Here is a 16778-nt window from a genome sequence, read left to right as displayed (position 1 = left end):
ATGGTACCATGGCGTGGTCGTTTGAGTATGAGGCAATATATAAAAAACAAACGCCATAAATATGGCGTTAAATTATATAAACTATGTACCGTCAGTGAATATACATATAAAGTGATGGTTTACTGTGGAAAAGAAAACAATATGATAAACAAAAGCCATTCTCAGAAAGTTGTGCTGACCTTAATGAATAGCTTGTTAGATGCCCGACGAACTTTATATGCTGATAACTTTTATTCCGGTATTCCTCTTGCAAAAGATCTATTAGATCGCCAAACTTTTTATTGTGGGACTCTTAGAAGCAATCGGAAAGGTATTCCAAAGGGAATAGTTCAAAAGAAACTAAAGAAAAATGAAATAATTGGCATCAAAAATAAGGACAATATAAAGGTAATCCGTTGGCAAGACAAGAGATCGGTATTAATGTTATCCAGTAAACCTGAGCATACCCTAAACTTCTGCACTACGGGCAAGAAAAAGAGATCAAAACTAAGGGAGGAACCAGTGGAATATATTTTTAAACCGCAAGTTATCCAAGACTACAACAAAGCTAAAAAAGGTGTAGATTACAGTGACCAAATGGCAGCTTATTATTCTTCCTTACGAAAAGGTCTTAAGTGGTATCGTAAGGTAGTCTTCGAACTAATCTTTGGTGCTACAATAATCAACAGCTGGATTATCTATAATAAAACAAACATCGAAAAAAAGATACCAATGCTAACATTTCGTGAACAGTTAGCATTACAACTTTCAAATCAAAATGAGTGTATTTCTGAAACCAACTTATCAAAACGAAAACATTGTCTGCAACGAGAAGAAGGTCCTGGTAGAAAACGTAGACGAAATTGCGTTGACTGTTACAAGAAGTTGAGACAGACTATGAAAAGTAAGGAAGCTGACAAGAAGGTGACCAAAGTAAACACTTTTTGTGAAAATTGCGAAAAGAAACCGGCTTTGTGCTTAACTTGTTTTAATGATAGACATATCTAATTATTAATTACTATTTTAATTATTATATATTTTTGTACACTTTAATATTACTTCAAATAAAAATTGATCATTTTATTTATTTTTTAAAAGTAAAATATTTCAAATTGCCACATAAGTATCAGTATATTTTTTATATACCGTAAATACTTTACCGGACATCGGAATCTGGTGCTATGTCTGCCAGAAATGGATTAGAGTGTTTACTATGAGATGGCAGTGTTAGATTCAAGGTAATTTCAAATACAAAGTCACAGAAACTATTTATTTATAGATATGTTTACCAGACCCATAGGTCTGGTATCGTCCGAACAGTAGACAGTGTTACCAGATACAGGGATCTGGTAACTTCAATAAATGTTACTGACAAATTTAATGCCGTCGTGAACGTGTTAATAAATTTGTTATAACCATGCATTTTGTCTTTTTTGGGGAAATTAACATGTTAAATTTTCTGGCGTGATATTAAATTGGTGCAGCATACGTTGTAAATCATCTTCACTCTGAGAGAGTAGTATTGCGTCGTCTGCATAGCAGATTATTTTAAGCTGTTTCTCTCCCATTTGGTATCCTTTTTTGGTTCTTACTTTTTTTATTATTTCATACATAATCAGGTTGAATAATAGAGGACTCAGGGAATCTACCTGACTTATCTCATTCAGCTTCAATAGGGTCAGTTAGTTCTTCTACTTTTCCTTTCATTGTGTTATTTTGGTAGATATTTTCGATCCTTTTGATTATTCCTAGAGGTATCTCTCCTGACGTACAGTAAGTGGATAACGTCCTTTGACACGAGCAAATGCCTTCTTAAGATCCACGAAACATAGATATGCGGGTTTATTGTATTCTAATGATTTCTCTTGCACTTGTCTCATTATAAATATAGAGTCGGTGCATGATCTTCCCGGCCTAAAACCTTGTTCTTCTTCTGTTAGTGTTATAATTTCATTCAATTTATTTGCTATTACTTTGGATGTTACTTTTAGTGTTGTGTTTAATAAATTAATTCCTCTGTAATTTTCCGGGTCCGATTTGTTTCCCTTTTTGAAGAGAGTTGTGTAAATGATTTCCCTTTTTGTAAATGAATATGTTAAATTGTATCGAACATTAAATCTATCTACTTTATACCTATTCTCTATATTCTAATAGCAAATGAAAAGTGAAAAGGGGACTGGCTTAAAAAACTAAAACCATTCTTCGGTATTATGTCTCAGCAATGTTAGACTACTACTATTTTTGATGATTGCTTATCATTTTTCCCAGAAATTATAATTGATTCTATTGTTTTCATCTGAGTTTCCATAATTTTTCTTTTTCTGCTTTGACAAGTGTTGCAGCTTTTTGCCAATTGTCAGATGAAATTTTTGGATTTATTATTAGATTATTATTATGCCAAGAAAAGCTGCAATGATGAACTTTGCTTTTATTAAATTCAGACTGTAACTTGTAACTGCAAGTTAACTTCATATGTCTGGTTTTCATTTGATTAACTTCCTAACTAACTAGTTAACTATAACAAAATGAACATATATGTCAATAAGAGTACTCCATTACCAGGTAACGTTAACTCGTCCAATTCATTGATAAATGGTTCGATTGCAGATAAGTACACAGAGTTGTAGGCTCGCTACATCTCTTTAACAATTTATTAATTCTGAACATGTGGGTCGTTGGACTGTACCAACAAAAATGAGGACAAGTCGATGTCCAATACATAAGAAAAACTATAACAAGAGATCTTGTGTTAACGGACAGTATAAAGTTAAATGAACAAATATAATTAAAACAATGAGCGATGGCAAAGACAATGAAATTAATATAATTTATAAAGTATGTGTGAATTTAATTGATAAAACAAATTAATTAAATGAATTAAATAAAAGAGTCTAGCTACGTATACCTTTAATAAAGTTAAAAGAAGGTGTGGCAGATTGACAGTTAACCTCCAGTCACACATGGGTTGACTGTGCTACCGAAGTGAGTGAACGTCGACGGAGAAAAGAAGAGGAGATCAGAGCAGCTGATGGCTGTCAGAACACGATCACACGACGAGGTGACAACGAAAAGAACTCTTACAGTTTTCTTACTTGTTTTTAGTATGTAGTTTATTGTTAATAAATCAATAAAACAATTTAAAGTGTGCCCATACTAACTTGCTTCCCGTAAACAGGCCACAAAGGCAAGGCTAAAGAGGTTAGGTAGGTTAAGTTGATAAAAAAAAACAATTTAAACAAGATTAAAAAATTATCAACAAAATACTCATCTCAAAAGATATTAAACAGTAGAAATGGGTTTATTAACTAAAATTCCACTTTAATTAGAACAAGATACAGAAAAAACTTTCCCACTTCTATTATTTTCTCGGAAATCTGAGTTGCCAACAGACGAATATTTTTATGACTGGATGTAAGTCGCAGAAATAAGTATACGGAATGTGATTACAGGGGTATACCAAAAGTAAATGGGGGACAGAACTGAATTAAACGAAAATTTAATGATTAAACAGAATATTTAGTTGATAGAAAAGTTGAGCGCCAACTATTTTTAGAATAAAAATTTAATTTAGGCAGTTAACAAATGAATAAAATCAAAAGAAATTGGAATAAAATAATTATTAAAAAAAATAACAAACATGACGTATATAACATTATATTCAGTTAACAAAACTTTTTTCATTTGTATAATATTCGATTTGAAACAATATATTAATGTGTAAGGGGAACCTTTCCAGCTAACTGTTTTCAATGTAAAAAATTGCAACTCGTTTGACTTTTTACATATGTGCTATTTCGTAATAATTAGCATTGTTTACAATAATAACATACAATTAAGTTAAACGTAGTTTTTTAATAGCGGCGTTGATAAAAAAAACCCTCATTAAAATATATGGTAAATGAAACTATTTTTCTTTATTACGTTTTACCTTGTAAAAATAATACTTTAATACAAATATATACGTTAGTTAACGGAAACAACTACAGGGAAACAGTGCTTTTGATACAGTCAAAATTATATAAACAAATATAAGATCTGGTATAATGGTTGGCCACATAGATGGCTGTGTCATATGCTGAAATTAGGTCTTCATATTTGTGTATGTTAGTAGGTGGTAACTACTCTGAACCGCACCACAGACGTATGTATCGCACTCAGCTTTTCTTCGTATTAGCTGATTCTTACTTCAGCATTGAACGTGTCCTAATTTTTCTAATATTTCTCTTGCAGTTAGGACGTATTTGTTACTTTATTATAATTCCAGCTATACAGTTTATCTCTTTTTATTTTGAGAATCCATTCGACGCGAATGCGGCGTTTATTATATTTTCACTTCTTATTGTTTATTATTCTTCATTTTCTTTTGGTTTTCCTTATCTACTTTCCTATCTTCTTTGTTAACATTATTTAAATGCCTTTTGAGAAAATACCTTAAAAACATTAAATTAGATTTTCAACATGTCTGTCCCTCTGTAGAATGTACAGTGGTGTTAAAAAGTCCTCCATCACCTTACATGAAAATGAAGTTTAAGGCATTTACCTTAAATGTTTTTTAACCATTTACTATCTACATCAAACAAGCACTTAAACACAATATTATAAAATGGAAACACAGCAAAATTTTGATTAATAAAAAAAATGTAGTTCGGAAAATTTTTTATTCAATATTACAAAAATTAGGCTATTTACATCAAGACGATATTGTACATCACATTGAAGTAATTTAAACTAATTTTAATATTTAATTGGCCAGTCCTTGTTTTTAATAACTACTTTACATCTTTTGCGCATGGAATTTATTAATGTTTTCAGTTCCTCCATGGAAATGTAGTGATGCCAAGCGTGGATAAGAGATTCGATTAATTTCGTTTTATTTGTGGGTTTGCTTTTCGAAATTATGTTTGATATCCTTTGCCACAAATTCTCGATGGGATTGAGGTCCGGGGATTGCGCTGGCCAGTCCATACTATCAATTTCATTACTCTCCATCCAAGCTTTAACCAATTTTGCTCTATGGCAAGGAGCATTATCATCCTGAAAAATAAATTTTTCTTCGCCAAACAGTATTGTATTATACAATATTGTATTATACACATTAATGGTTTTTATACTGAATTCTGTAGTGACGTATCCTATACATTTATTTTGAATGTCTTAAAGGATCCATAAAGTATGACGATGACTATGATGACTATTCTGTAGTACCTCAATGTATTTGGTAGCATTCATCATCCCAGAGACAACGTTTAGGCGACGAACTCCTCGAGCGGACATGCAACCCCATATCATAATGGAGGTTGGATGTTTAATTGTGGGAAGAACACATTTTGGAGAAAATTCTTCGCCATTAAATCTTCTGACGTAGGCATTTCCAGCATGATTATTAATATTGAAAGTGGATTCATTACTAAACAGTACACTCTGCCTCTGCTCTGCTGTCCAGATTCGATGTTTCTTAGTCCATTTCAAACGGTGCAATCTTTGTTTTTCTGAAAGCAGTGGTTTCTTCCGTGCCTTATATCCGCTAAGTCCAAAACTAAGCAGTCTTTTTCTCACAGTGGAAGTGCACAGGCCTACACCTGTAGATTCAGACCACAGCTTCGTCAATTGGGTGGAATTAAGGCTTCTGTCTGCCAGACTTGTTCTTCTGAACGCAGCGTCATCCCGAACAGAAGTTTTCTTTGGTCGGCCACCGTCTGTCGTCGATTTTTCTTGTTCAGCATACTTCTTAATGACTCTAATTACTGTAGATTGATTACAGTTTACTGCGGATGCTATTTCTCGACTAGATTTGTCGGTTTTATGGTGAAAAATAATTTTTAAAAACGCTTTTCACCGGAGTCATTTTATCTACTTTTACAACATAGTAGGGTTATTTATCAGTAATATAATAAAATTCGTAAACAAGGTCCTTCAAAGACAAATATCATTTTACGGTATGTGGTATATTTGAACTATTTTGGCGCCATTTCTGATGAAGCATTACCTTAGAGAATGAATTGGTTGTAGTAGGTACAGTGAATTTTAAACCCCACAAAACTTAAAATGTATATATAGGAGCGTTTGATTACAATACCATTGTCAAATGTTGAGTAATATTTCAGTTTTAAATCAAGTATGGATAAAATTAGTTATATAAATTTAAAGTTTTCAGTGTAGCATGGGATAATTTGTTTATTTTAAAATAAACAAGTTAGTAAACAGTTTTTTGTGTCATTTATTTGTACAATTTTCAAAAATAATTTTGAAAAAAGATAAATTACATAAACTAAAATTATATAAAAAAAACTGTTCTGTAAATACCTTCTCCCTTATTGGCACGCTACTGTGAGCGCTGGGAGACCATAATAATTGCGTTTTTTTACTCTGGTCCATTGGCAAATTCATCATAAAAGAGCTAATGGCTTGTAAAATTGTAAGTTGTAGTCAGGAACAATTAAAAATTAAACGGTTGTTCTTTACGCGATATTATCACGATTTATGTTTTTTGAAAGAAATTTCTTTTTTATGGTTATTATTGAATTGTAGTTTATAGATGTTATTTTTCGGAAATTACTGTAGACTTTTTTGACAGCATTTTTAAATGCTTATTTACACATTGCCCATTATAATTAGCACTATTTAAAACTCTTTTCCGAACATAAAAATCCGATATTTATGCCCAATTAATTCTTACCCCACTTGATTGATATTGAATTGATATTTTTCCGCACACTTTTTTTTCTTTTAATCACAATTTAAACAGTTTAATTGTACATTTAATATATATTCGTACCTCTTAGGATAATATTTGTAAGTATATTTTATCTCATATCTTTCATTTTAGTTTTTTATTGTTTATTTGGGTATTCTTATTGTTTTATTGAATTATTCGCTTTTTTATTCTGATCCTTTTCTTTCCTTTACAAAGCCTGTCAAATGCAGGAAGCAGTTTGCTACAAGTTATCTTTAAGTGAGACTCTATAAATGGGTTGGTTTAATTTGAAACGATATTCTTGACCTTTTTCGCTTTTATAAGCGTCTACGAGGTGAATAAAATAATAGAGATCGAAATGACACAATGCAAATTGTACCTAAGAAAAAAAAACTTATTCAACAAACAATATTATTGACCTTACTTTGTTTCACTTACTAAGAAATCGTTCCAAAAATTGAGAACAAAACAGTGAATCTTTAGTACTTATGATATTTTCAACCATAGTGACAAAAAAAGGTAAACACCTACGTATGATTATTAGTATTCATTAGTTTTTTACATATCAACTTATCTTGCCATGAACAGCAAGTGATAAAATTTTCAGGTTTAGTAGTTAAGCTAGCGTTAAGGCAACGTGAATTGTTTAATGATAAAGAAGCATTCATTTTTCGTGAATTTACGATGTCAGTTGAATTTTAAATTTCATGTAAGAATCATGTAAATTTTATGTAAGTCCAGATTAAGAAGCCTTTTTTTATTGCTCAAAAAGCGTATAGAGGAGTAAATTACTACTAATATTTATCAGAGACAATATCACAGTCCGACGCCTTATTCAGAAAGTAATTTGTCTTCATCTATTTCCATACCCAAACACCATCCACAATCCAATTTTTCAGCAAGACAATGCAAAATTATAGGTTGTCAGAAAATTGTTAGCCTTCTTGGCTCAAAATCATACCAACCATTTACCTTAACCATCACGATCGCCTGATCTGTCTCCGATTGAAAATGTCTGAAATCTAATAGGTCGCAGGCTGTTGAATTTGCAACACCCTTCACAGACTTTAACAGCTCTTACTCACGCAGTTGCCGTAGCCTGGAATGAGATGCCCCAACACGATATCGACCACCTCATCAGAAAGATGTCCAGGCGTGTCAATGAGTGTATAGAAATCGTGGATAAACAACACATTATTGACTCCAGCTTCTAGAGTAAGTTGACGAATCAAGCTGAAAATTTAATCATTTTACTAGTAAGGGAAACTTAAAAATTATTAAAATGATAAATATATGTAGGTGATTACCTTATTTTCACTCAATATCAAAATGAGGCATTTGCTATATAAATAATTTTGTTTTTAGTTTTGTACAAACCTTGGGAAAAATTCCCATGTAACGAATGGGAAAGTAGAAAATCTGTTTACCAATAGATATAGAGAAAGGGAGTGAAAGAGAAAAGACATCAATGGCGACCTGCCGCGTTGAATATTGACACTGTAAATGGGTTCAATAATAATGCTCCTTTAATGATATGTTTAAGCATTATTATGAAAAATGCTAATACTGAAAAAATGATTGACCAAGTGTTAAATTGCTGGTGTTTTACTAAACTAAATAAGTGTTTTGAACCACGAATAAGTTTAAAAAAGCTGTTAACAAAATGAGCGTTGCATTCACTAATTTTGCCGAAATCATCGAAGATGTAAAAAGAATGGCCATCACGAAATAGTTTGATAATAAACCAGTGATTGTTGCATCTAACTGTTGGTATATGACAATTGCGTAATTGCCAAAAATGGTACAAAAATAATAAACAATATATATTGATGTATTCCAACCTGAGGCTGTTAGGTTATATAAACAAACCATGGGAGGAGTAAATAAGCTTGATTATTTGCTTAGTACGAGGGTTGTTCAAAAAATACGTTTATATGTTTATAAAACTACGGCCCTTTAAGTTTTCTTTATTTTTGGAAATAGGAAATAGTCACACGGAGCCATGTCTGGTGAATAAGGAGGCTGGAGCATCATTACAGTATTGCTTTTTTAGTGACTCCTGAGCAACTTCCATTCGCCGCTGTTTTTGTTCAAATCTCAACAATTTTGGAACCCATTTTGCTGACACGGGTTTCATATCCAAAACGTTTGAAAAAATGGCATGGCATGAGCCAATTGATATGTCAACTTCATCAGTAACTTCTCTGATTGTGATTCGACGGTCGTTCATAACCATTTCTGTCACTTTTTTACGTTTTCATCATTTTTTGATGTGCTGGGGCGTACATTATCTTCAATGTCTTCACGGTCATCTGGGAAACGCTTATACCACTCGTAAACACTTGTTTTTTTCCTAGCACACATTTTTTGAACACACCTCGTATATAAAGATCGTACGTTCTGCGAAACAATTGCTTTCATCATGAAAAAACTGTAATTGTGTATTTCCTTTTGTGATAATTCAATATATTTCAGTTTTTAACTTTTTCTTGTGGTTCTACTGGTAACTAACTAAAGTAACTTTGTCCTTGTAGGACATTCAATAAATCAAAAACCAAAAGGGGTATAACCAAATTCTATGTTTTAAAAATGTTAAAAATAATAGAAAAAGGCTGGCAAGTTTCGGATTTTTATTTATATTACATATTTCTTGTAGCGTCACTGAAAGGGTTAATATTCCCAATACAGATACGAATCTTGAAAACCTAGATAATTGAAAACGAAAAAGTAGATACCTCTGAAACCTCTGATTATAGAACCAATGTCTCGATTTTTAACAGTGTTAAAGATTAGTAAGATACGATATTGAGAGGTATATCAGTCGAGGGAAGGTATAAGACGGAGGAGAGATTTAAAATATCTGTGAACTGTGAGAATCGTATCAAGACCAATAAGATGAGAGCCATTCAAATTTCATCTAAATTTTGAAAATCAAACAGTCTCTACTCGGAAATGGTAATACCAGTTTAATAATGTTAAATTCTAAAATATTTAAGTGGAACTGCACCACAGCCAGTTTCATTTTGCAGGCATAACCCCTTTACCTATATACCCAAGATTCATGGAGAGTATCAAAACATAATATCTGAAGTATCATATATCAAACTAAAGTTAAATAATGTTTGGCCTGCTTTCTCCTGAGCTACATTTATTTTATTTCTTAGATGTTAACAGTATCTATATATCTGTATTGTCTGTAATGTTGTGAGATCGTTAATTAACTTTTCTTGTTTTGTTACAGTTGGTGTTGAAGATTGCCGTCAAAGAAAATATTAAACGACTGACTGAAGTTGAAAGGCCGAAGATCGAACCGAAGGCTATTATTACCAATCATATTTTAGTTCAACATAACCACGTAAGTAATTTTCTATGTTAATATAATAGAATAAAAATATAAAAAATAAAAATTTTTTGATACCTGAGGTGTTATATAATTGCAATGTATATTATTGAACAATAACTATCTGTATATCTATGTCGCAAGCTATATTTACGTCGACTCGACAGTCAGACTGCTAATTTTTTAAAGTGTTTTTAACTTGTATATCTGAAATTTGAAACAAAATTCTGTGAACAGAGGTAATTGTTTTTGAAATAAAATATATATTGCTAAAATGAGTAACAGAAAACCCTTAAACAAAAGTAACCTACAATTATTTCTAAGAAAGTATTCTCTAGGTGGAAGGTATCGTAGTATGTAAGGAATTACAAATTAAATAAACAAGAAATCGGTGGCTTATAAAATCAATCTTGTGGATTTCCACCTCTGTTATTACACTTTCTATGTGATTTCTGAAGAATCTCATTTAAACTTTTGGCAGATTCTTGAGGAATCGATTGCCTTTAAGGAGTACTGTGATGTCTCTATTTAAAAAAGGTGAAAAACAAGACCCAAATAACTACAGAGGTATAAATTTATTCAGGAAAAAATTTAAGAAATTAATAACAAATAAGATAACGAAAATGCTTATTATACCAGACGAACAATGAGGCTTTCGAAGATCATGTAAGGATGCTATCTTCGTAGTCAGTCAAATAGCAGAGAAATCTATAAAATACGATATTTTATATCATAAAAATAATAGAGGACATAATACGCTGTAACGTTCAAACTGAAAATCGATAGAATGATTTGTCTGTAACAGGTTTGTAATGAACTGTACGGAACACTCTCCGTAAATTTAAATTTCAGGCTAAAACTAACAACTCTTGCGCCAAAACAAAGCACTCTAATCGCAGAATGCGCTTTCGCGGTAAATTTTCATTGATTATTGCGAGTTGGTTCACCATGATGGTACCCAACCCCCGAGAGAGGACGAGTCAGGCTCATTCGGTTACTTTTCACTCCATTAACCCCCCTCCCCCAAACCTGACCCCTTTAAAACTTATTCAAAAATGTTTTTTGCTATAAAATGGGTTAAGATACAATATACTTCAAGCGTTTTTGTTTCAATTGTAGCTAAGTTGCCGTAAATAGCTGTCTAAATATTCATACGCTAGGCTTTCACAAAACCATGTTTTTCTTAATAGACATTATACAATAATACGAACGAAACTAATAAACTAACGAACGTTTATAAAGAAAACTTGAAATTATAAACAAATTAAATTTATCTCAGTTGGTACAATCTAAAGCAGTCAATATGAAGTCCAACATTACATTTGCTGCAAATAAAAGTTACGCATTTATAGCAATCTCGCACAACGTCTCTGTGTTTGATTTTTTATCGACCAATGATCAAGTCTGTCATATCGAACTTCATCAAGGACATTTGAGGTTCTTTAAGATGTAACAGTATGAGGGTTAGGTGTTGATAATATAGGAATTACTATTTGTCGAATGAAATCTATTTGTTTGATCTTTGGCTCGATATTTCTGAATAATACCCAGGAGTTCACTATCGATGCAATATCCCTTTAGTGCCACAACACAAGAAACAGAACCGAAGAACACATTCAAACAGAACGACTAAACTGATAGACATTAAACCTGGAATCAGACAAGGTGATTCATTGAGTCCACGTATATTTAATCTCATATTGGACGATGTTGTAAAACAAGTAAAAACAAAAGAAGATAAGAAATGGTCAACGGAAAAATAAAGATCATAATTCTACGCCGACGACGCAGTTCTGATAGCAGAGAATGAAGATGATTTATATTGAATGCTATACCAGTTTAAAATACGAAAACCAAGGAATTTAACATGAAAATTTCGTCACATAAAACAAAAAGTTTAGTAATATCAAAGGAACCAGTAAGGTTGAAATTGAAACGCACATGATAAAACAAGTAATGAAATTTAAATATCTGGCAATAAACTTATCGAACGACAATAACATTGAGGAGGAAGTAAGGTAACAAGCGGCAAAACAATCAGAGCTGCGGGATGCCTTAACGACACAATATGGAGAAACAGACACTTTAAGGTCGATTTATGCATATCCGTTCCGTGTCAGTGCCGAGTCCGGGCATTTCTATTGTTATATTTACATATAACCGCGTTGTAGCAGGGTGCGTACCGGGCCGAATGGAGAAGAAAACGTTATTAAATATTTCTGTGTAAAAGAAAGTTGAAAATATGGAGGCTTGGATAGAAGATCTCACCGTGTTGGCATTATTACTTGATGAAGAGGAAGAGCAAGAGCAGAAAAGGCGGAAACAAAGAAGATGGAATGTGCATTCGATGTGGAAAAAGATAAACCGAAGGAGAAACACGGAACGGACACAGCACGGATATGTATAAATCGAGCTTTAAAAGGTAAACAAAAGCGCGATTATGCAATTCTGTAATCCGACCTGTCATGACATAGAAACAAGAACATATACAAGCATGACAACAAGATATTTGAAGACAAACGAACTGAAAATCCTAAAAAGAATAACCGGAAAAGGGAGACCGGCCCTGGCAAGGTACGGTTAAGTTGTACTGATAGCGTACTCCTAGTTTTTAATAAAAACAAGTGGTTTTATCAAATAGTTTTTTAAAATTAAAGTGTTTATCTACTAGATACTACCACGTAAGTCATCTATACGTAATTATTATTTTATTATTGTGAAAAGAAAACGTCAAATAATAAATATACACTACCGTACAATCATTTTGTGAGGTTAGGTGCTTTAAGTAGCTTATAGTAGCATGCGATTGGTTTTTCATTTACCAGAGTCGGAGTAAGGCCTTCGCCACCGCAGCTTAAAATGACTTCACACAATGTAAACACACCTTCCGATCTAACCAGTCCAGTAAATCAACGTTCGAATATCACAAACAGTTATGCTTCAGCTGCTTCACATTCTTTTCCGAGTAAGAACCAAGCAATTGTATTTAGTTGTATCGATAATGCTAAACTGCAGGATTATCTCATTCCTTTGGGTACAATCATCAACCCAAAAAATATTATTTTTTTATCTAGATTATCTCATAATAGAATCTGCATGTATTTGGCAAACAAAACCGTAGTAGATAACTTCATGACACAACATGGCTCTATAGAAGTACTCGGCGAAGTTGTAACAGCACGAAGACTTGTCTCTCCAGCAGAAAGACTAGTCTTGTCTGGAGTCTGCCCGTCAATTCCTCATCAAGTATTAGTTGAAGAATTACAGAATATCGGTTTAAAGCTTATTTCCCCAATAACATTTCTGAAAATTAGCTCGACTCTTCCCGAATATAGTCACATATTGAGCTTTCGGAGGTAAGTTTATATAAGCCCTATAACATCACCAATTCCAGATTCTATTCTAATAAATTTCGACCAAACACCTTACCGCATATTTTTGTCTCAAGGTACACTCACCTGCTTTATTTGCAAAAATAGAGGACACATATCATCCCAATGCAAAACCAGTTCAGTAACGGAATCAACTCATATTGAGTCAAACGATGAAGTACCAAATCAAACAGCTTCAACAAGTATACTACACAAGGTACCAAACACCCAGCAGTCATCAAGTTATCCATTATCAAATCCGAGCATATCACCTACACCTACAAATCTCCACAACAAAGAAACTACTAATACTCCTACTCATAGCAACACTTTTAATCAACCTCATTCAGCGGCAATACCGTTTTCACAAACTTCGGAAGCAATATTTTCCAATCTATCAGCTCCTTTTCCATTAGATACAACTGCAGAAAATTCTAATAAAACTGATACATCACCACAATTTTTTGAAACAACCAATTCAGTACCTCCAGTACTTCCAAATGTAATAAAGCCACATCATCAAGTGAAAACTCTAATAGCAATTGCGAAAACGCAAGTTCTTCCATAAAACGCAGTATTGGTGAGATCGACACGCCTCCTTCAGATTCAGCAATTTCATCAGAAAATCTGTTTCCAAAACCCAAACTCTCTAAACCAAAAAAACCGCGCTCATCTAAAGTTCAATCTACACGGGAAACTCTTGAAAATTTCATTGATCATCATACCCCAACATTCGTTTTAAATTTCCACCAATTGTCCTTACTGATTGATAATGTCCAAGGCTCCCCCGACACTATTAGCGTCGTTAAAGAATTTACAACTGATATGGTTGGTTTACTCCGTCTTTTACAAAGCAGCTATCAATATGCAAATGATAGATCTACAAAAAGCAAGTTTACAAAACTTCAAAAGAAACTATACACCCACTTAGGGAAAGAAATTTCTGACTTAGATAGTGACTCTTCTGTAGACAATCGTTCAGTATCATCTAACTCCGAATCTGTTAACAACATTCAACTCGATACTTCAATGGAACATTGATGGATTCTTCCATCGTCTCCCTATGCTACAGCTTCTTTTATCTGAATATTCTCTAGATATTATTTGTCTACAGGAGACAAACTTAAAGACCAATCAGTTGTACAATTCAAAAAATTTTACTTGTTTCCGCAAAGACCGTACAGATGCAAGTCGTGCAAGCGGTGGTGTAGCAATACTAGTAAACAAATCCATCGAGGCGATACAAATTCCAATAGTCAGTGATTTGGAGGCTGTTGCTATCAGAATCATATCTACCAGTTTAGTATCTATTTGCAATGTTTACCTTCCTTGTGACAAACAGGTAAGTTCTGATAGCCTTTGCAGGTTATTAGAGCAACTGCCACGTCTCTCTACATTCATTAAAACACATTTTTCCGAAACATCCTTTTGAAAAGTTGCTAAAATACCAGCTTTCCCAAGCTCATGAACATGGAAGAAGCGTCCAGTTTTTATGGGTTCCCTCAAACGTCGGAATAACAGGAAATGAAGAAGCTGACAGGATTGCACGAGAGGCAATTTTAAGTGATTTGTCGGAGCCGATAGACAAGTGTGTTTCCAGTGACTTAAAAGCTTATTTTAAAAATAAAGTGTTGTGTTTGTGGCGAAATGAGTGGTCTCAAACTAATTCCAATTTAAATAAAATCAAAAATAATGTGTCTCAGTGGTTTCCATCGTCGCGCAATAGACGAGAACAAATTGCGGTTGCGCGTTTACGTCTAGGACATATCAGATTAACGCACTCCTACCTCTTCACAAAGAAAAATCCACCTATATGTGATCAGTGTAACGTCCGATTAACAGTCGAACACTTTTTAACAATTTGTAGTAAATATGACCAAGAAAGACTACAAGATCCCAAACGCTCTACCACAGGCTCTAGGTCAAAACTGTTCCTGTGACAATATAGTGAATTATCTCAGATCCATAAACATTTTGTATAATCTTTAGGTGTTTAACTTTGTTATTTATATTTTGTTCCGTCGCTAATAACCTTTTGGTGGATGCGCCATCTTTTTCTAATAAAAAAAAAAAAAAAATAACCGGAAAAACACTACTAGATAGAACATGGTGTAACGAGATTAAAGACCTAAACGAAGAAACAATATTAATGAATGGGAAATTAATACAATGAAGAAAAATAGTTTAGAACAGCAATATCAGTCGAATAGCAGTGTAAATAAATCTACAATTGCATAAATGCCTGCGTATTCTGTTTTATATTTTATAACCAGTATTCCAACAAATCATAACAATATAATTACGATCATACAATGTTGACACAATTTCTAATGTTTTAAAAGTAATCTAGCTATACGGAAATAAATGAACTCCTAAAATTAAAACTAAAACCGTTGAACCAATTAAAACCGAATGAACAATAAAACTTATATTTATATTCCAAACCTTTTAACCGCATTCTGTCATAACAATAAAACGAGAGTTTATTTCTTCACAGACTCGTTAAACCAGTTCAATATAAACTGTGTCAAATTTTTATGTCCAACGGGACTTGTAAAAACAATCGATCATTATATATGCTTCATTCCTCATTACAATAATAATTCTTTTCCGCCTATTAACTCATTTAACTTTATTTGCTCCGAATCGCAGATAAAATTAATTAGAAGTGATTTATTTTCGAGATATGTCAAGAAAACTGAATTGCCAATTACGACTAGTTTATAAAGACAAAGTTACTATCATATCTCGTTATTTATAACTATCGTTACTATTATTAGATCGCTTTGGATTAGTTGTAATATCTGGTTTTGATATCGTGTTATAAATTTACTGCTTTTTGTTTTTGCATTGGTTGGTTGTGGTTATATCCTTTAAAACCATTATATATATATATATATATATATATATATATATATATATATATATATTATTATAAAAACTTAATTTTGAAATTCCATACACAAAATCAAATTAATTATGATCTAATTAGCAAATTAAAACAAAAAAATATTTAATGAATTTTAATGTAGACGCCAGATTAAAAAATATATGTTTTTTTCATCTCAGGGTTCTTAATTGAGTTCAAAAACATTAACTTTTCTTTTAATAGTGCTTGAGAAAAAAGAGGAGTAGAAGGAAATAAATAAAATAAATCAATTGGTGCAATAAATTTAAAATATAATGACCAAATACCTTTGTAGATTTTCATACACTAAATAAATATTTTATAAACAAATGTTTCCCTAAATTACTCTGTTGCATATACAATTAACCACAAAACAATTCAAATTAAATATAGTTGAATCAATGTCTTGTTTCCACAATTTGCCTTTGTATTTTTCTAAAAGGATTTACTTTAATTAGTTCCCTATCCAACAAACTCCTTCCCGGG

At 32.5% G+C, this 16778-nt stretch overlaps 1 protein-coding gene across 5 annotated transcripts in view; it reads left to right on the top strand.

Annotated features, from left to right (window-relative positions):
• Positions 1 to 16778, top strand: part of LOC140445836 (uncharacterized) — a 630732-nt gene that overhangs the window by 124237 nt on the left and 489717 nt on the right. For all 5 annotated transcript variants that reach the window (XM_072538213.1, XM_072538212.1, XM_072538211.1 and 2 more), the window contains exon 2: positions 9915 to 10028. In XM_072538213.1, the coding sequence (XP_072394314.1) occupies positions 9915 to 10028 (114 nt within the window). The remainder of the gene's footprint in view (positions 1 to 9914; positions 10029 to 16778) is intronic.

Source organism: Diabrotica undecimpunctata, chromosome 7 (genome assembly GCF_040954645.1).
Source record: "Diabrotica undecimpunctata isolate CICGRU chromosome 7, icDiaUnde3, whole genome shotgun sequence".
NCBI lineage: Eukaryota > Metazoa > Arthropoda > Insecta > Coleoptera > Chrysomelidae > Diabrotica > Diabrotica undecimpunctata.
The sequence above is the reverse complement of the archived record's forward strand: the minus strand, read 5'-3'. Positions and strand labels throughout refer to the sequence as shown.